This window comes from Spinacia oleracea, chromosome 3 (genome assembly GCF_020520425.1).
Source record: "Spinacia oleracea cultivar Varoflay chromosome 3, BTI_SOV_V1, whole genome shotgun sequence".
Taxonomy (NCBI): Eukaryota; Viridiplantae; Streptophyta; class Magnoliopsida; order Caryophyllales; family Amaranthaceae; genus Spinacia; species Spinacia oleracea.
The window spans coordinates 15,378,774-15,401,218 of NC_079489.1; the positions used below are offsets into that span (position 1 = coordinate 15,378,774).

A 22,445-nucleotide genomic window follows, 5' to 3' on the forward strand; every position below is an offset into this window, starting at 1 on the left:
AGGTTACAATTGTGTAAATTTGTTTTTTTGGAAATTGGACGTGAAATGTATTCATAAGGAAATGAGAATTTGAAGTTAAGATTTGAATTTTGTCACCGATGCATAACTCACGTGCACAGTGCAATGCGCAATGTGCTTTCCCTTCAACGAAAGGGCGACCTTCAAACTTGCGTAGTAGAGGTACTTGAGCAATGCAAAAGTTTGGCGCGATGTTCAGGGGCAAGGTTATCAAAATTGCGATTTTATTCTAAATCGCTAGGGCCTGCCAGAATTAGATTGTAAATTTGAGTTGTAAAATCATAAGATTCTACAAGTTCGTGGAAGTGAGATTTTATGATGATATTTGTAAATTGTTTACCCAATTTTCGATAGAGAACACTTAAAATTAAATTGTTTAGAAACATTTAGTGCTTATGGCGGTCAAACCCCAGATTACATTTATTTATTTTTGGACCTAATGAGAAAATTAAGGTCCTAACTCCTAAGCCTAAAAGGGTTGCTTATGATGAGTGGAGTTTGGTTTTAACGGATACTCTTTGTTCCCATCTTTTCCATTGTTGCTTTTCTCTCTCCTCTCCGAGCTTGATGAAGGTGATTTCCGTCCGTTTGATGGCCAATTCTTGTGCTTTTTGCCTTCAATCAACGAATTCATGTAAGTGTCCATGAATCTTTGTTCTTCATTTTTTTTTTTGTAAGTTAAGGCAAAATTGAACTGAGGGTTTTGTCCTATGCACGAACTTGGTTAAATTTTTTGTTCATTTTAGCTTGTACATGTTTGTATACGATGTTGGGTGCATAATGCCACAATTCTTGATGTTTTACGCGATTTTGGGCAAATTTGGACAACTTTTCATGGACCTCTTTGTTAAATCCGAAAATCACCATTGTTGTAGAGCTTATTCTTCCACATATGGATGCTTGTATGTTGTATATTCATGATTGGTGTGTCAAGATTGTATATCCATGAGGTTAAGCTTGAACTTGTTCATGAAATCAGGATAAAAAATATGTTTCTGTATTTGACATTGACTACTGTGCTTGACTTCAATTTGGTTGTTGTGATTATTCTAATTTTGGGTGTTATTGGATGAAAGGAAAGGAGAGGAAACTGCATTATAATTGTGTATATAGGTGATAATTGTTTGATCCCAAAGTACTACGAAATACAGTATATAGTTTGTGGCCTTGATTCTTTGATTTTCATGGCTCGACGTCTAGCAATGTGAGACAAAAATGTTACAGTAGACATTAATGTTGATTATCAGGATGAACTTTAGACTTTAGAGTATTATCCAAAATACAACCTTTAAAAATGGCTGTTGATTTTGGGGATGGTCCTTCTTAAATAATATGAAACCCAAAACAACCATGTTCGATTTAACTATTTCTACTGTGTGCGAATATAGTGAGTTGGATTTTAATGTCTGATTTGTTGTTTCACTTCCTGTGGATAAATAGGATATCCATGGTAATTGGTAAAGATGTAAGCCTGAGTACTTACAAGGGGAAGGTTCTTCTGATTGTCAATGTCGCTTCCCAATGGTAAGTACGATTCTCAATCCTCTTGCATTTTTTAGTTATCCTCCGTCTTTTTTTGTTTTTTACGTATTCCATTTTGGGTGTTTCATTTTGTTCTTTACATTTCCTTTTATATTATCACATAATGCATTAACACTACAAGAAATTGATTAATTACCAACCGCTAAAATTGGTTGGTAAAACGCGAAAAACGGTTGGTAAAAGATTTTGCGACCGCCAACGGTCGCAAAAAAGCGGTCAGTTTTCACCTGGACGGTAATTTAGGAAACTCCAACTGGAAGGCGGTCGCTAAAATTTACCGACAGGATTAGCGACCGCAATAAACAGTCACTAAATTAGTGACCGCCAAGCAGTCGCTAATTTAGTGACCGCTAAGGCAGTCGCTAATTTAGCGACCGCCTTGACGGTCACTAAATTAGCGACTGCTTTGGCGGTCACTAATTTAGTGACTGCCTAGGCGGTCACTAAATTAGTGACTGCCTTGGTGGCGGTCACTAAATTAGTGACTGCCCTAGCAGTCACTAAATTAGTGACTGCTTTGGTGGCGGTCACTAATGTAGTGACTGCCTAGGCGGACACTAAATTAGTGACTGCCTTGGTGGCGGTCACTAAATTAGTGACTGCTTTTGTGGCGGTCACTAAATTTGTGACTGCCTTTGCGGTCGGTAATTATGCAAATATCATTTGCAGCCAATTTTGTAAAATCGCATATATACCTGTATTATATGCCTGTATAAATATTATATATGTACCTGTAAATATTATATATGCCTGTATATATACGAATTTATATAAATTCTGTAAAATCGTATGAAACCTGCTCGATGTTATAATATTAAACCTGTTCAAAGTCATACAACAAAGATTCATAATACACATAATGTTGTTCAAACATGTTAATACGAAAAGTTATAACTAGTTCAAACTAATACAAGAATACTAACTACCTAACACAAAGGTGTCCCGCCGCCGGTTGGATCTCGAGGGTCCTGCGACTGCGAGAAAGGAAAACCAGTACATTGACTGAACATCCGCTCGTAAGACTCCATTGTCTTTTTCATCTGGGCGGCATGTTCTTCTCTTTCTTGTCTCTCCCTTTCTCTCTCTTGTCTCTCCCTTTCAATCTCCCTTTGGTGCTCTAGTCGCTCTGCTTCTCTTTCTTCTCTCTCCCTTTGCCTCAAAAGTAGATCGTCCTCCATAGCCTTTAACATCTGATTTTTTGTTGTTTCAAGTTCAATGGATTTTTGGGTCAACTGTTGTTGAGTCTCTTCCAATCGAGATGACATTTGGGAATAAATAGATGGGGTGTATGAGCTAGAAGAACTACCACCCCTTCTAGATGGTGCAAAGTATAGAGAGTCTCCACTCCCTAGCCCGGGGACCTTTCCCTTCTTTCTCCCACCTACTGTCTCAAAGTAGATTTGGTTGGGATCTTTAGCAATGCCTTTTTCAACACCTTCAGCAACATTTTTTTCATAGTTTTCCTACAAGAATTAAAATGATTATCAACCATGCATAACAAATATATTAAATTGAGCACATTTAAACTTAAAACATATGTAGGCTAAATAAGACATATTCGGTCCCATTTTTCAACTAAATCACGTAGGGGCTGATTTTAAACTTAAAACATGTTTCATAAGCTTTGTTTTCACTTGCTAAGTCACATTCAAACGTAGTTACTCACATCTAAGGCCTATTTGGTCGGTATAGGTTATATTTTGCCTAAAATGTCATTTTCTCGCCCAACTTTGAGCTAAGGAACCAAACTTGTCATTTCAAACCATTTACATGTTTTATGTGGCATATTCAAGGTTTCTAAAACCGATTCTAAGCAATTTAAGCACATTTAAGTCATATTTGGTCGATATAGGTCATATATTGGCTAAATAAGGCGTTTTCGGTCCCATTTTTCAACTAAATCACGTAGGGGCTGATTTTAAACTTAGAACATGTTTCATAAGGTTAGTTTAAACTTGCTAAGTCACATTCAAAGGTATTTACTCACATCTAAGGCCTATTTGGTCGTTATATGTCATATTTTGCCTAAAATGTCATTATCTCGCCCAACTTTGAACTACGGAACCAAACTTGTCATTTCAAACCATTTACATGATTTATGTGGCATATTCAAGGTTTCTAAAACCGATTCTAAGCAATTTAAGCACATTTAAGTCATATTTGGTCGATATAGGTCATATATAGGCTAAATAAGGCGTTTTCGGTCCCATTTTTCAACTAAATCACGTAGGGGCTGATTTTAAACTTAGAACATGTTTCATAAGGTTAGTTTAAACTTGCTAAGTCACATTCAAAGGTATTTACTCACATCTAAGGCCTATTTGGTCGTTATAGGTCATATTTTGCCTAAAATGTCATTTTCTCGCCCAACTTTGAACTACGGAACCAAACTTGTCATTTCAAACCATTTACATGATTTATGTGGCATATTCAAGGTTTCTAAAACCGATTCTAAGCAATTTAAGCACATTTAAGTCATATTTGGTCGATATAGGTCATATATAGGCTAAATAAGGCGTTTTCGGTCCCATTTTTCAACTAAATCACGTAGGGGCTGATTTTAAACTTAGAACATGTTTCATAAGGTTAGTTTAAACTTGCTAAGTCACATTCAAAGGTATTTACTCACATCTAAGGCCTATTTGGTCGTTATAGATCATAATTTGCCTAAAATGTCATTTTCTCGCCCAACTTTGAACTACGGAACCAAACTTGTCATTTCAAACCATTTACATGTTTTATGTGGCATATTCAAGGTTTCTAAAACCGATTCTAAGCAATTTAAGCACATTTATGTCATATTTGGTCGATTTAGGTCATATATAGGCTAAATAAGGCGTTTTCGGTCCCATTTTTCGACTAAATCACGTAGGGGCTGATTTTAAACTTAAAACATGTTTCATAAAATTTGTTTTCACTTGCTAAGTCACATTCAAACATAGTTACTCACATCTAAGGCCTATTTGGTCGGTATAGGTTATATTTTGCCTAAAATGTCATTTTCTCGCCCAACTTTAAACTAAGGAACCAAACTTGTCATTTCAAACCATTTACATGTTTTATGTGGCATATTCAAGGTTTCTAAAACCGATTCTAAGCAATTTAAGCACATTTAAGTCATATTTAGTCGATATAGGTCATATATAGGCTAAATAAGGCGTTTTCGGTCCCATTTTTCAACTAAATCACGTAGGGGCTGATTTTAAACTTAAAACATGTTTCATAAGCTTTGTTTTCACTTGCTAAGTCACATTCAAACGTAGTTACTCACATCTAAGGCCTATTTGGTCGGTATAGGTCATATTTTGCCTAAAATGTCATTTTCTCGCCCAACTTTGAACTACGGAACCAAACTTGTCATTTCAAACCATTTACATGTTTTATGTGGCATATTCAAGGTTTCTAAAACCGATTCTAAGCAATTTAAGCACATTTAAGTCATATTTGGTCGATATAGGTCATATATAGGCTAAATAAGGCATTTTCGGTCCCATTTTTCAACTAAATCACGTAGGGGCTGATTTTAAACTTAGAACATGTTTCATAAGGTTAGTTTAAACTTGCTAAGTCACATTCAAAGGTATTTACTCACATCTAAGGCCTATTTGGTCGTTATATGTCATATTTTGCCTAAAATGTCATTTTCTCGCCCAACTTTGAACTACGGAACCAAACTTGTCATTTCGAACCTTTTTCATGTTTTATGTGGCATATTCAAGGTTTCTAATACCGATTCTAAGCAATTTAAGCACATTTAAGTCATATTTGGTCGATATAGGTCATATATAGGCTAAATAAGGCGTTTTCGGTCCCATTTTTTAACTAAATCACGTAGGGGCTGATTTTAAACTTAGAACATGTTTCATAAGGTTAGTTTAAACTTGCTAAGTCACATTCAAATGTATTTATTCACATCTAAGGCCTATTTGGTCGTTATAGGTCATATTTTGCCTAAAACGACATTTTCTCGCCCAACTTTAAACTAAGGAACCAAACTTGTCATTTCAAACCATTTACATGTTTTATGTGGCATATTCAAGGTTTCTAAAACCGATTCTAAGCAATTTAAGCACACTTAAGTCCAATTTGGTCGATATAGGTCATATATAGGCTAAATAAGGCATTTTCTGTCCCATTTTTCAACTAAATCACGTAGGGGCTGATTTTAAACTTAGAACATGTTTCATAAGGTTAGTTTAAACTTGCTAAGTCACATTCAAAGGTATTTACTCACATCTAAGGCCTATTTGGTCGTTATATGTCATATTTTGCCTAAAATGTCATTTTCTCGCCCAACTTTAAACTACGGAACCAAACTTGTCATTTCAAACCATTTACATGATTTATGTGGCATATTCAAGGTTTCTAAAACCGATTCTAAGCAATTTAAGCACATTTAAGTCATATTTGGTCGATATAGGTCATATATAGGCTAAATAAGGCGTTTTCGGTCCCATTTTTCAACTAAATCACGTAGGGGCTGATTTTAAACTTAGAACAAGTTTCATAAGGTTAGTTTAAACTTGCTAAGTCACATTCAAAGGTATTTACTCACATCTAAGGCCTATTTGGTCGTTATAGGTCATATTTTGCCTAAAACGACATTTTCTCGCCCAACTTTAAACTACGGAACCAAACTTGTCATTTCAAACCATTTACATGTTTTATGTGGCATATTCAAGGTTTCTAAAACCGATTTTAAGCAATTTAAGCACATTTAAGTCATATTTGGTCGATATAGGTCATATATAGGCTAAATAAGGCATTTTCGGTCCCATTTTTCAACTAAATCACGTAGGGGTTGATTTTAAACTTAGAAAATGTTTCATAAGGTTAGTTTAAACTTGCCAAGTCACATTCAAATGTATTTATTCACATCTAAGGCCTATTTGGTCGTTATAGGTCATATTTTGCCTAAAACGACATTTTCTCGCCCAACTTTAAACTAAGGAACCAAACTTGTCATTTCAAACCATTTACATGTTTTATGTGGCATATTCAAGGTTTCTAAAACCGATTCTAAGCAATTTAAGCACATTTAAGTCATATTTGGTCGATATAGGTCATATATAGGCTAGATAAGGCATTTTCTGTCCCATTTTTCAACTAAATCACGTAGGGGCTGATTTTAAACTTAGAACATGTTTCATAAGGTTAGTTTAAACTTGCTAAGTCACATTAAAACGTATTTACTCACATCTAAGGCCTATTTGGTCGTTATAGGTCATATTTTGCCTAAAACGACATTTTCTCGCCCAACTTTAAACTAAGGAACCAAACTTGTCATTTCAAACCATTTACATGTTTTATGTTGCATATTCAAGGTTTCTAAAACCGATTCTAAGCAATTTAAGCACATTTAAGTCATATTTGGTCGATATAGGTCATATATAGGCAAAATAAGGCGTTTTCGGTCCCATATTTCAACTAAATCACGTAGGGGCTGATTTTAAACTTAGAACATGTTTCATAAGGTTAGTTTAAACTTGCTAAGTCACATTCAAAGGTATTTACTCACATCTAAGGCCTATTTGGTCGTTATAGGTCATATTTTGCCTAAAATGTCATTTTCTCGCCCAACTTTGAACTACGGAACCAAACTTGTCATTTCAAACCATTTACATGATTTATGTGGCATATTCAAGGTTTCTAAAACCGATTCTAAGCAATTTAAGCACATTTAAGTCATATTTGGTCGATATAGGTCATATATAGGCTAAATAAGGCGTTTTCGGTCCCATTTTTCAACTAAATCACGTAGGGGCTGATTTTAAACTTAGAACATGTTTCATAAGGTTAGTTTAAACTTGCTAAGTCACATTCAAAGGTATTTACTCACATCTAAGGCCTATTTGGTCGTTATAGGTCATATTTTGCCTAAAATGTCATTTTCTCGCCCAACTTTGAACTACGGAACCAAACTTGTCATTTCAAACCATTTACATGTTTTATGTGGCATATTCAAGGTTTCTAAAACACCTAACCATGCACAAATTTATTCATTACACTTACTTACTACTCAAATTTATTCTCTAAATTATTCGTTGTTTCTCATATGACATTCCTTGAAACTTTCTTGAAATTTTCATAACATTAACATACATCAAATTAAATATGGCATTCCTTGAAATTTTGGTATAAAATTAAATTTCATAAAATCTTACACATACATCAAATTAAATATGTCATTCCTTGAAAATTTCATAAAATTTCCATAATTTCCATACATCTCCATAATTTTCCAACAAGTCATTCCATAAATTCATTGAAAAAAATAAACATTGATTATCTATCAAGTCATTCCATAATTATGGGTTACTAAATTAGAAGAGAAAAAAAGGTTACCTTCAAAGATCGAAGAGTTCACAGAGTTCACATAGAAAATCTACATTTGATACAAACAACAAAGTTAGGGTTTGAAAAATTGAAGCATTTGAATAATATTATAAAAAATTAAGAAACTGAAAAAACTCACAGGTTTGTGCGCCGGTGGGCGGAGATGTGCGCCGCCGGTGGGCGGAGATGTGCGCCGCCAGTGGGTTCGCGCCGGTGGAGTTGTATCAAATGTAGATGGTGCGCCGGTGGGCGGAGATGTTCGCGCCGGTGGAGTTGTATCAAATGTAGATGGTGCGCCGGTGGGCGGAGATGTTCGCGCCGGTGGAGTTGTATCAAATGTAGATGGTGCGCCGGTGGGCGGAGGATGGTGCGCGGGCCGATGGTTCTCGCAGCTGGCTGGGGGGCTCGCAGCTGGGAGGGACGGTTGTGAGCGGCTGGGTGGCGGCGACGTTTAGGGTGGCTGTGTCGTGGGCTGGGTGGCGGCGACGTTTAGGGTGGCTGCGACGTGAGGTTGAGAGCCCAGCAAATTTGATTTCAATTTTTTTTTGAATGGTCGCAGACCTTGAAGGAGAAAGAGAAGTTGGTCAGTAAAAGCTACGAAGTATATGATTAGTTACTTTTTTATTTATTTTTTTTTTTTTAGCGACCGCTTATTGGTCGGAGATATTAAATAAGCGGTTATTAAAATTTAAAATTTATTTTGATAATAGTCGGGTATTTACCGACTGCTAATTAGTCATAATGGGGGTATAGCAGTCGCTAAATTTACGACCGTTTTGAAGGCGGTTGGTAAATTCTAAATTTACCAACCGCTCTTCTTTCGGTCGGTAAATTTAGCGACTGCTTAAATTTCGGTCGATAAATTTAATTTTACTGACTGCTTTTTTGACGGTCGGTAAAAACGGTTGGTAATAACGCGCTTTCTTGTAGTGTAATATTCTATCAAAATTTGTGCCCAAATATTATTTTAACCAATTAAATTCATTGGACATTAAATATTTCTCATTTTCCCAATGTCAGATTTTTGATAAAAGTAAAAACATTATAAATAAATGTAATTTTTCTTGTTTAAATAAAAAAGTAGAGGAATCTCAATGCACATTAAATAGTCGTTAAAACGCGTGAAAAACATCAAACGTAAAAAACAAAAAGAGACGGAGGGAGTACTTTTCAATTTTTGTTTCCTTGAATCCTTATATGCATAACTCTCATGTTTCATAGAAAAGTGGAAGAGTGTTACCGGTTCTGAAAAACTACCCAGTAGAGATCATGTAGGTGAATTCCTAGGCTAAATCATCCGAAAGAAACCCTCGCTACCTTGAGTCTGGAACATGAACCATAATTACCTAGCAAGAGCAATGGACCTTTTTCCCTACTCTTGCCTGATATCTTCCCCTAATTCGTTTAGTTTTACCATGCACCTTTTCTCCTCTTTAAATTGTTTATACAGACTGGCTAACTGTTCTGATTAACGAGGGTAATCTACAATGATTAGGTGATTCAGTGATAATGCAAGCTAAATTATGTTGTACAGGAGTACAGAGTACTACTGGTTGTTATGAGATGGTTGACATCATCTTGATTTAGATAGGAAATTGCAGTTTTTTCTTTTGCATTTTCTTTCCTCGTTAACTGAATATGGTTCCCCGTTAACTAGGAGACTCCTGTAAGAGCTAAGGTTCCCAAATAGGTTACCTGTTATGAGAGAGACCCAATTGCAAGTTGTGCAGTAATGGCCTTAGGAACAGGCCTGACCCAACTTACAACCTGTTATGTTCCAAAAGGTTGAAAAAGTGTTCTTGTAGGAAGTACAACCTCGGCTAATTCCTCTTGATCCTCAAGGCCCAGTGCAACACGACAAAATTGTGATTAGAGTGCTAGCTTTGATTTGGTCCAATGTGGATACATCAATCTGTTTTCTCTCCTCAAAGTCTTTTCCATTTGGATTTTGTTCATTTCAGGATTTCGTTTTTCTTAAAAGTGCAGTTGTTCTTTCTTCAACTGTTCTTCTAAAGTTTTGCTTACAGTATCTAATGGTCTAACTAAGTTGTATATTAACATGACTATCATCTTCATGATAGGCTTTGAAGTTTTAGCCTTCCCATGTAACCAATTTGGATTGCTAGAACCAGGAACTAATGAAGAAATCAATGAAGCTGTCTGCTCGTCTTTTAAAGCAGAATTTCCTTTATTCCAGAAGGTAATACATCTCAAAGCATTTTTAAATGAAACCCTACTGTGATTAATGTAATGCTAAATTGCAAACTGAAACAGGATCAACGTTATAAGTTTACCCTCTTTTCTTAAATTTTGAGCAATTACCACCAGATGGTTAATGTTTGTCCTGTTTTTCGTAACTTTTATTACTTTTTGAGTTTTTGTTTAACTAATGTTTGGAATCAGCTAGTCATATATCTTTTAATAGAATAATATGTTCAGAAAATATATATTTGCGTAGGACGTTTGCAGATGAATGATGATACCGCACGTAGAATAAACTGTCACTTCCCATCTTTCCCTATTTTCGGTTAATTTTCACGCACAAATTCTTATTTAAAGGTGGTGTACAATAAATATTGTGCATCAGAGTAAAAGTTAATAAAAATGCTTAAAAGTTAACTCGATATATCTATTTGGGAAATTCCCATTAGTACACTTGTACTATTGGCTTCTGCCAACGATACACTCAATATAAATTGACTTGCCAATACTACACTTATAATGTTATTACGATAAACTTTTCCATAAGGTAGTTTATATATATGCGGTTAACCATTGGTTAAAAATAATATAAAAAAACAAACAAAGAATAACAGTTTGATTTGAACGCAAAACCCTAAAAACAGTGTCTCCCTCTTTTTTATGTCATCTAAAAACCTAAACAAAACTTTGAAAAGCCCTTATCAAACGCCAATTTTTTGGGTTTCTTGAGGTAGAAAACTGAAATTTCTTGACACTCTTCTTGCAACGAGCACTCGAGTAGTGCGTTCGAATGAAATTGAACTCAAATTTTCTGGCTTTGTCAAAACATTCCAACTTCTCCAATAATTCCACTTCTCTTATTGCACCCAGCCACCAGAACTTATTAACAATGAAATTAACTTTCTTTCATGTATTTGGGGATTTATAACATATAAAATATAGTTATCCGGATTCAACATATAACTGACTTTTTTAAAGTGAGTCTTCCAGCTTGAGATAACAAATTGGAGTTCCAAACATTTAATTTCTCTGTCGATTGGTTTTAGAAATGTGTTCTTATAGGGCTCACAGTCGCACAGGTTAATCCCATTCTTTAAAGAAGAATAGGAGCAAAAAATAGAATCGATAAAACTTTTTTAATTTTTTTTAATTTTTAACCCAGTTAACCACAGTTAAATATTTAATGGAATATAAGTCATGGAAATAGGAAAGTCAATACCTTAAGTGTACCATTGGCAATATAATTTCAAATAAGTGTATCATTGGCAAAAGCCAATAGTACAAGTGTACTAATGGGAATTTCCCTATCTATTTTAAGTGATAATTTTTTTTTTTAATAATTATTCCTTCAAATTACAATGTATAAATATAACTATTTTAACCCTTTAAAATGTTTATACAGAATATTCTAAAGTACTTTGGAAGCATACAGAATATTCTATAGTAGAAAAATTGTTAAATACCTCAGCTCAAATGCAAATAGCTCATTGGAAGTGAGGGGCAATTATAAGGGAAATCCTCACCCCCAAAGAGCCCCTAGTGGGGTTCGATCCCATAACTTTGAGGTTATGAGGCCAAACCTTTACCATTAGGCCAAGCCTTACTTGGTAATTTTACCCTTATATGTGAGGAGAAAATATAATAGGAAATACCAATGGGCATAAAAACATCCTTGGGTGTACGATGCACCGGATACACCTAATAATTTTCATTCCCATGCAACTTCTCATTTCCTTTGCGTTCTAATCTAGAGCTAAAGTCTCCGAATAACCAGAACTCCTTTGTGGGCGCGGTTGACAACTTCCTCTAGCTCTAAGGATGATCATGCTCATCCTTTTGCCTCCATTGGATTGGCCTTGAACCATTCTCTACACTCCCAACCCAACAACCTTTACCATTATTGCCCTACTAGAGTTGTCAAACGTGCCATGTCATATTATTTACGTGGTCTCGTGTCCATTTCTCCGTAAATAACAAATTTATCAAAACAGGTTGGGTTGAAGTTCGTTTCAATCCGTGTCGTATGTATTGCATTAACTTTGTAGTTTTTCAATTTCCCCCCAGCAATTCTATGTTCGGAAGGTTTTTCAATGGTTATCACAAAATGGTAGCCATTATAGTTACAATCGATCTCAAGTTTCTCAATCCTTCAATTACAAGGAGCAATCTTATCCGTTTATTTATTTGACGAAATAATTTTTTTGATTTAATTATTACCAGGAGAAAAAAAAATTAAAAAAACCTTTTTATCAAATATTCAAACCCATATACTCCGTTGCTATTCGTCATCTTTGAAGTCTATTCACCAAGTTTACTTGGAACCGGGGCTGGGGTAGTATGAGGTTGGAGCGTAATTTCATTGTACGTTTTGTTCTACAAGAAGTATTTTACTAGCTCGGAGTCATTGTAATTCACCCATTCGAAATGATGGTGTCAGGTAGTCCGCCTGGGTTTTCTTTCCTTATCAAAAAAAAAAAAAAAAAACATATACTCTGTAAAACAAACAATCAAAGTAAAACTGATAATTTGAAGACTAGAATAATTAAATAAAGAGTATCAAAATTCAGATATTATCATCTTTCTTCTACCCAAATCATCATAATATGTGCTTCAATTCACCCAAAAAATTTAAAAAATTATCATAACTGTTTTGTGATAATATACAAATTGATGATTATACGATATTATCTTGTTAGGCGATAATGTTGATAAAGTTAAAAAAGTTGAGAATTGATCACTATTGTGCACAAATGCACAATCATGAAGCTTGCAAAGTTTTTCCATGGAAATGGTCCTGTACTCTTGCCAGGGATTTCTTTTCAAAAAAAAATATTTTGTATTAATTCTATACTTATTTACTTAAATAAATGGTTTTGATTTTGTACTAAATATGGACGGCCATGATCAAAAGATTTCAATGGCTACCGATTTAGGGTAGCCATTGTAAAATTGTCCTCTATGTTCGTGCTGTTTATGTCGTATTGTCGTGCCATATAATTGTTACAACAAGTATTTTGGGAATAAAAAATTAGGTGAACTAACGTGAGGAGAAGAAAGCCTTGACTTGTTTAAATGACAACCACAGACATACCGAGTACTCAATTTGCTTCCCCCATAGTCCATAGATCTTCATTGCTCCATCAGGACCATCAGGTCTGTCACGTGTAATAGAAACAGCACCGCGCATTGCTCGTACCAACCTATGCAAGTAGCTACAAAATCTATATCAAAAGTGACTTATGTTCAAAAAGACATAAATCACTCCTATTCAATACTCCATCCGCCCTTTAATATTCGCTCCGCTTTGACTGAAGTTAAAGTAAACGTAAAATGCTAAGTTACCCTTATATATGTAAAAGTTATTTATTTTTTAGTAATAAAACTTTTTATTTTAATAAAAAAATAAATTCAAAATCACTAATAATGTATAAAATTAATCATTAACCTTTAAAAATATTTATCTATCAACATTTTTCTTAATAATATAAATTATAAAAGTTAGAGAAAATTGGGTAAAAGTTAGAGAAAAGTGGAAAAAAGTTATGTTGTACAACTTATGTATGCAAGACCCTTTGTTCATTAATTTGGTATTGGTAGCATTGATAAGAGTTTTGTGTTATTGGTAGTAAAAAAAAAAAGTCGTATTGCGTGACTGTGTCCAATTTGTCACTTCAGCTTTAAAACACCTCTGCCAGTAGCACGTCTCTTAGCTCAAAATGAATGGATCATAAATATGCCACTGAATTGTATAGAGACAGAACATAGAAAAATAAAAACAAGTTAGAGAGAGAAAATGGAAGCACCATTGCTAAAGGCCCGGAAAGGCGGCAGTATTGAGAGGTTGGTGGCGGAGAACGGAGACTACGCGGAGGTGAAAACCGTAAGCGAGGCAGTATCGGTGTTTAAGGAAGAGTCAGGAATGCTATGGAAGATAGCAGGTCCATTAGTGTTTAACATACTTTGTCAGTACGGCACCGGTTCTCTTACCAACATTTTTGTAGGACATCTTGGGGAGCTTGAGCTTTCTGCTGTTTCTATTTCATTGTCTGTTATTAACACCTTTGCCTTCGGATTCCTGGTATTTTTTCTCTCTCCTTTGACTTTTTTGTTTCTAATTTAACTCAAGTATATAACTTACTTCCTCTCTTTCGTAATACTTGCAAAACTTTGACGATCAATGCTCTAGTTAGTTAAAGTAGGTAGTATTAGTAAACAGTACTAAGTATACCTAGAGGCCTAGAAGACATGTTATTAGTTATATCCCAATGTATTATGGACACTTTTGAAATGGAGAGAGTACATTTTAAGAGGGTATTACAGAGGGGGATTCACCCGATACTTATCTTACATAGACTCTTAATCTTAACCATTAGGTCAAGATCTAATTATGGGCACTCAATCGCTCATAAGAACATGAAATTATCATCACAGAGATCCTTCAATGAGCCTGTTATTAGCGCGATGGTAAATTATTTGGTGCACCAAATTGTTACAGTAGTTCATTGTTCCTTGATTTGCAGCTCAGGTAGTAAAATGTATTTATGGAGACTTAAATTTGGTAAAAAAAAACTGTCTAGTCAAAGGGCATTACAGAGTGGGTGGTGGGATTCGAACATGTGACCTATTGTACACTAGGCCTAGACCTAATTTGTTGTTGTTCAACATTGTAGCTTGGTATGGGGAGTGCGCTTGAAACATTATGTGGACAAGCTTTCGGTGCAGGACAAATTCATATGCTTGGAATTTACCTGCAACGTTCTTGGATTATCCTATTGCTCGCCAGTCTTGGACTCATGCCGATTTACATCTTCTCTGCACCATTGTTAAAGCTTCTTGGACAGGACCATGATGTAGCCGACCTTGCCGCACAGTTCACCATCCTTACTATACCTTCAGTATTCGCGTTGGCTATCATATTTCCTACTCAGAAGTTCCTACAAGCCCAAAGTAAGGTTGATGTAATGGCTTGGATTGGTTTCATTGTTCTAGTCGAACACACTGTGCTTCTATGGCTTTTCATTTCTGTATTTGGATGGGGCATCCAAGGAGCTGCAGCAGCTAACAACATCGCAAGATGGGTAACTGCAATTTCCCAAGTTGTGTATGTATTTGGTTGGTGTAAGGATGCTTGGAGAGGTTTGTCATGGGCTGCTTTCAAGGACATATGGGCCTTTGTTAGGCTTTCAATTGCTTCGGCTGTAATGCTTTGCCTTGAAATCTGGTACATGATGAGCATAATGCTTCTTGCTGGTCATCTTCCAAATGCTGTCATTACTATTGGCTCCCTTTCTATCTGGTCAGTTTCCTAGCCTCTCCGAGTTATGACGATTTCTATTTGCATGCATTTCCTTGTTGAGAAGATTAATACTTGTGGCATATATATTAGACCTTCTTATTGATAAATGTTGCTGTTGTTTATCTGTTTCTGTTTCAGCATGAATGTAAATGGACTACAAGCTATGGTATTCATCGGAATAAATGCTGCTGTAAGGTAAAGGGTTACTCATCGATATTCTTCAGTTCTCTTGTTTTAGGAGTTGAGAATTTCTGTGTTGATCATATGCTTATAGAGCTATAAAGTAGCTTTGGCAAATTTATCTATCAATTCTGAAGGGGTTTTTGTTACAATTAGTGTTCGTGTCTCAAATGAGCTCGGATTCCAGCATCCAAGGGCGACCAGATATAGTGTGTACGTTGCAGTCTTCCAGTCTCTCATCATCGGGCTTTTGTGCATGGCCCTTATCCTCGTTTCTAGAGACTATTTTGCCGTTATTTTCACTGACAGCGAGGAATTGCAGCAAGCAGTTTCTAAATTAGCCTGGCTTCTTGGTGTGACAATGGTTCTTAACAGTGTTCAGCCTGTCATTTCAGGTATTTCTGCAATTCCTGCTATGTTAATTGTGACATTTTCTTTCTGTCAGCGTGCAACTGATCGACAGGCTGTTGAACACCCTGTACTTGAGTACTTCATGATTCAATAATTAGTTTCTTTATGATATTTGTAGGAGTTGCCATTGGAGGAGGATGGCAAGCGACTGTGGCAAATATAAATTTGGTGTGCTATTATGCTTTTGGGCTACCTTTTGGATACATTCTTGGCTATGTTGCAGAATTTGGAGTAATGGTACTGAATATAAATTTCCTTTCCATTTTTACTTAAGGTTATATTTCTTCAGTAGTGATCCCGTTTTCTGAATATGGATCCATCAATGACAGGGATTATGGAGCGGTATGATAGCTGGAACCCTCTTGCAGACACTCATTCTACTCTTCATCCTTTACAGAACTAATTGGAATAAAGAGGTGAGAATCTTAGAGCTTTCAGTTACTTTATCCTTGTTTTTCTGATAGTTTGCTTTGCCATAATTCTGAGATATGTGCTTGTAATACTTCTCCATTTTGCGGGAAACTGTTATTAAGCCCCCCTGTTCTAACTCAAAGTTAACAGATAATAGAAGAGCAATTACCAGTGCAACCATTGGACCAAATATTTGTGTCTTTGTTGTTCAAACTTCGAGTGTAGAATATTGATACTCCGGGAGTCTGAGATAACCTGGACACTCTACGCTTCATTATAGTCTGTAAACATGCACATGTATCACAACTGGCTGAACCAGCTGCAATAACTTTTGGCTGTCTGACAAAGCATAAGTCTAAAACTAAACTTGGCCATTAGTTTGAAAGTCTTGCATGTTTTAACAACAATATATGCACTACTGGCAAACTTATTGTCCTGTGAGGAAAATAAATGCCGAGTTGCCTGGGTATATGTGAGATGAATTGAAGAGTTCAAATATAATGTTTCTTGAGTATGCTGTAATAGACATCATAAAAGGTTCAATGCTGTTTGCTTCTGAACAAAACTCCATCTTAATTATGCAAATACTTTTGTAATAGAAAAGAGTCATGACTGCTGTTATTATATACAGGTGGAGGAAACAAGCAGCCGAATGCAGAAATGGGGTGGGCAGGACATCAATGCAGATAACAAGGGTGATAACATATGAATGACTTACTGCAACTGACATTGAATTTCTGTTCTTGCATCACTTGAGCTTCAGTTAGTAGCAGATAATTTGGATGTTCTGACTGGAACTTATGCTGTCCACGACAAAGAGGTGAGCTAACCACTGTGACAGGGAAAACTATAGTTTCATGATCAAGTCTCCATTTTTTGAGCATCTTTTCACCTTTCAAACTTCAAAGTTTACTGAATTGTTGGAGGGCCGGTGCTGCCACAGACGTTGCTTCTCTAGAAACCCCAGCGAAGATCATCGCCTTTCCTCTTTTTGCTATAATTTTATGATAATGTTGAATCACCAAGTCTCCATTGTTTGAGCATCTTCTCACCTTTTCATGTTTACTGAACTTCTGGAGGGCCGGTGCTGCAAAATGATCACCTTTCCTCTTTTGAATGTAATTTTGTTACTGATTATCTGCAATCAAAAGGTCTTGCGCGCACAAGGTGTACAATAAATTTATTGTACACCAAGATAACTTTTACCCATTTTTTTAGAACTTTAACCTAGTTTTGATTAACTTTTATATTAGTTAAAAAATAGTTATAGAAAACATATTAAAGGTTTAAATGATTAATTTTATACATTATTAGTGATTTTGAAAAAATAAGTTTTACTGAAATGAAAAAACTTATCACTAAAAAATTAATAACTTTTAGCTATATAAGCTTAACTTTTAAGCATTTTGTGTTAACTTTTACTTAGGTGTACAATATTTATTGTACACTCTTTGTAAATAAGAATTTGTGATCTGCAATACATGTACTCTTGAAAGTTGAAACATGTTACCAGAGTATATCATTCTTGCTATTATAACTGCTGTACTCTAAATCTCTGTCTCCTGCCTCTTGTTAAGGGGTTCTAATTCTATCTTTTCATAATCCTATTTTACAATATGTTTTTCCCCTCTTGAATTTTCGATTATATGAAGAACTTGAAAATAAAAACAAAACATTAAAAACCATACAAAAAAAGGTGTTATTTGATTTTTCGATTCACATACTATAACATTACAGGTTCCCTTAGCAGAATCAAACCAACTAAGGGTTTGTAATAAGGCAACAAACAAGCTAGCTAGACCAACTTAAGTCCATCTAACATGCTCATAATCCCATCTCATAGCAAGGACATAACCCGTCACAACAATTAGCAAAGGCTAGCATACACAAAGATTACATACAACTAAGGGAGAGGAAGTTTTGATGTCATAATTCTACTAGAGGTCACCCAACCCTAAGCCTAAGGGAACTACCCACACATGGTAGTACTTTAAACCTAGAAGATATGAGCAAAACATACATGAAAACATGACTTTCTATTTTGGGTAAAGAAATTCAACCTAAAAGATGATCTTGAAGATGAAAACTAAGAACATACTATTTTGGGTAAATAACTTCAACCAACCATCATAAACTAAAAACTCAGAAATTATAAATAAAGTAATACAGAGATTAAGTTAATAAAATATACTTCCTCCGTTCTTTTTTAAATGACACAATTATTTAGGCACGTTTGCCAATACACGATTTCAAACATAATATCGCCAATTATGGATAAGAAAAATTATAAAAAGTTGATATTTAAAAAATATTTATTGAGACAAATCTAATAAGACCCCACACAACTATGTTTTTTCTTAAGTATAAACCACAAAATCAAGTCAAAGGTGTTTGTGCGAATAGTGTCCAAATTCCAATTGTGTCATATAAATAAGAACAGAGGAAGTACAAGACTTGAATTAAAGGTGAGATCTTGCTCCAAAAGTGCAGAATTGATTGAAATATAAAGACAATTAAACTAAGCTAAACTAAGAAAGCAAATAAAGTGGTCTAGAGAAACCTAGGATTCTCCAAAATTCATAAAATACACTCTACATCTATTGGGTTTAAGGTATCATTATATTTATCCAAGGGGGTACCTGTGCCCAAGAAGTGGGGGCAGTCCGTCAAGCACTGATGGTGCTCGACAGGTCAGCACGGTCCGTGCATGCAAGAGGATCGTACAACTTTGTGTAGGGTGGCAGAAAAATTATTGCATAGTATGTGTGGCGTATCATGCAAGATAGGGCGACGGTATGTGTCAATGCTCTCCGAATATGTTGTCTGCACGGTGGTGCAAGGGTTGCACGATGTATCAGGACCGTACCTCTAGCTACTCCACTTCTCTTCTTCTCTTCTCCTTTGCATGGATGTACTCCTTAGCCCTTGGACTTGATTTGGTGGGGGGTTTCTATTCTGACTTCTCTTCCTTCGTGTGAGTCCTTGATGATGGTGGTAAGGGGAGAAACAAGGAGACCTCGAAGCTAATTCTCGTTCATCAATATCGTGGTTCTTCTCTCATTTAGATTAGCGAAAACATGCACCCATATTCCTTGCGCTGCTTTAGTTTGGGCTGAAGATAGGGAGAGAGAAGCTCTTCGTAGAAAATAATTAAAGAAGTCAATGGAATAGGTATTTCTCTAAATACGACCTATATGGCCAACGTACTCCCCTACTCACCTATGCATAATTTTATATCTAACCAACCAATCCAATTAATTTTCGATAAAAGTACAAAACTTTAGGTTTTCCGGAATTAGTGTATATAATAAATTATGAGCAACCAAATAACTTATTTACATCATAAAAATCTTAATAAACTAGTAGGACAATCCACAATTAATTATTCATTGATTAGCAATAATAATTAATTTTTAAAGCTCGAATTATTCAAGAATTAATAATCGCGAAACATAAAACCCTCGAAAAGTCCAACTTAGAAGGTCGTTCCCACCATAAATGCACTAAGGAAACGTCAAATTCCAACAAGTTTCTAATATGCAGCTTTTCTACAAATTCATCCAATAATCCGAATTTTTAAAGAAAAAAAACTCTGAAACTAAAACCATTCATTCCAGCCATATTAATTCATGAAAATTACATTAAAAACATACTTTAAAACATGAAGCTCGTGATACCACTGTTGGGATTTAATGCTAATCTAATTAACAATGGGGAAACAATCACCAATTTCAGAATCACATGTAAAAGTATGGATTAAACGTGACATACATTCGTAGCTTGTACTCCCACTTGCCTCACGAACACAAACAAAATCTCCATGTGTAGTTCCTCTACAATAGCCCACCTGCACGTTCGGATCCGCCTTAATTCCGTTAACTTAGAACTTTCTCAAGGTAGTTTGGCTATGGTGAAAATTATTCATACTTGGAGTTTTTCTCTCACCGGATGCAAAGCACTAAATAGGGTTGTGTGTATGAATTGTGTCATATGGTAAAACATATTAGGGTTTAGTAAATAAACCCTTGTGAAAACTAGTGTAATCGGCCAAAGGCACAAGGCTTTTACCGGCCACACGCGTGCACATAACCCATCGCAAATCCGTATGGGCTAGCAAGCCATGGGCTTTGCTATCGCCCAACGCTACTGCTTTGGTGTTGTTGTGCAGCGCTTTGCCGTGCGCGCCCAAGGTAAGCCGGCCATAGGTCTTGCGCGTGCTTGTTGCTGCTTGTATTAGCGTTGTAGCACCCATGGGCCTTGCGCGCTTGGCTCGTGAGCCGGGAATATTTCTTGTGACCTCGTAATCGTGCTCATATTTCTTGCAGGAAAATAGATATTTTCCCTTTTAATATTCACCCCCTCCAATAATAATAATAATAATAATAATAATAATAATAATAATAATAATAATAATAATAATAATAATAATAATAATAATAATAATAATGTTATTATTATTATTATTGTTATTATTATTATTATTATTATTATTATATTAAATCAACTCGAAACATTACAAGAAGTTAGTGGGAAGCCGAGATACTATCTGGGCCCCCACTCCTTTACCAATAGCGAAACTGATCCTATTGAAGATATGTTTCGCACCTCGTGCCCCGATATCTTGAGCCTTGGAGAACTTCTGTATCCGTTTGAGTAGCACAATAGTGTATGTCTCATATTCCCCCAATGAAGAAAAGGAGAAAGGTAAGAAACCATACCCAATTGTCGTACACTTAGCTTGATACTTGACCCGCTTACGATGTGCCGCATCTATCACAACACGGCCATGCACAAAGTCAGACATCCCGAATTGCGTCAAAGGCGATGACCCATTCAAGTACACACACACATTAGGCCCCTCATCTCATCAATAGAGTAGCATATCTGCTGGACGGAGAGGTTTGTCTTCGCCCCCACATAACCTAATCCACCTCCTTACCGACCGTGGAGATCCCCGAACGATAGCAAACATCTACCAGAGTATCATGGACAACATTATGTCGATGTTTAATACCAACAATGACAGCACATGACACGTCATGATCTCCATAAATATCCCCATCAAAAACCCTAGAACAAGCAGAACATGGCTTCGAAATGGAAAACAAAGGTATTCCCAACCGATAGCACAACACACAAGGATATGTCTTACCATTCATAGTCTGACCCAAACCAGATTTCGGGACCGCCTAAGCCAATCATGAGCGCGTTCTCCTTGTTGTGATTTCCACATCCATTTGTCGAGGTGATAAAGAAAATATTGTTTCTGCATTTATAGTAACCTATGTGAAATATATATCAATGAGTTCGGGGGTAGCGATCTCACTAGGGTTACTCAAAATGTCAGTCCCCATAGTACTATTAATCACACTTAAGGCATCGTCAAAGATAGACCCCGAATATGTGACACATGTATGCTGAAGAAGCTTAGTCTGCAAGTCAGTAGACTGCAAACACCAAGTCCCCCATATGTAAAGGGTAATGTAGCAAGTCTCCATTGCCAGCTTCCGAAACCTGCCCCCGAAGCAACACCAATACGCTCCAATGCCTTGTCCAAAGTGAGTTGAGCTGACTTGAACACACGAGGTGGACATGCATATACGCATAACAAAGCAGAGTTTTGAAACTCCAGTACAAGCACGGAGGAGCAACAACTCACATTGAGGATCACCAATCTTGGCAAACGCATCCATAAGCATAATGGTTTTGGCCACTCTCTTCATCACAAGCTCACTGTTAAACTCAAAGTCCACACTTACAGGACCCCCTAACAATTTAATTAACACCGGATATAGGCCTATCAATATTGGGTGAAAATACACCAACTAACCTGCTTCTCGAGTCTTCCTTAGGCCAAAAAAAAAACCTTGGTTTTATCAACATTGAGGTATAGACCATATCGGGGTCCATCCTCTATAATCAAACTCTAGAACCTTCCACAACCAAGGTATCACCAACAATAGTGCCATCATCCAAATACCAAGCCTGCGTACACAAGTCAAAAGTGTCTCCGATTTTACAAACCAAAGGATGTAACACTAAAGCAAAT

The 22,445-nt window shown here is 36.0% G+C and overlaps 1 protein-coding gene across 2 annotated transcripts; it reads left to right on the forward strand.

The window, feature by feature from the left end:
- The first annotated feature begins 491 nt into the window (after positions 1 to 491).
- On the forward strand, positions 492 to 17,595 carry LOC110789088 (protein DETOXIFICATION 35). Of its 2 annotated transcripts, XM_021993735.2 has the most exons (9): positions 492 to 652; positions 1,459 to 1,542; positions 9,978 to 10,096; positions 14,769 to 15,394; positions 15,533 to 15,589; positions 15,731 to 15,969; positions 16,104 to 16,222; positions 16,315 to 16,401; positions 17,028 to 17,595. In XM_021993735.2, exons 2-9 carry the CDS (start codon positions 1,527 to 1,529, stop codon positions 17,103 to 17,105), a joined length of 1,341 nt encoding a protein of 446 aa, XP_021849427.2. In that variant the 5' UTR covers positions 492 to 652; positions 1,459 to 1,526; the 3' UTR covers positions 17,106 to 17,595. The 2 variants fall into 2 exon arrangements, with proteins under 2 accessions (XP_021849427.2, XP_021849426.2); XM_021993734.2 differs by lacking the exons at positions 492 to 652; positions 1,459 to 1,542; positions 9,978 to 10,096 and adding an exon at positions 13,760 to 14,176.
- The last annotated feature ends 4,850 nt before the right edge of the window (positions 17,596 to 22,445 follow it).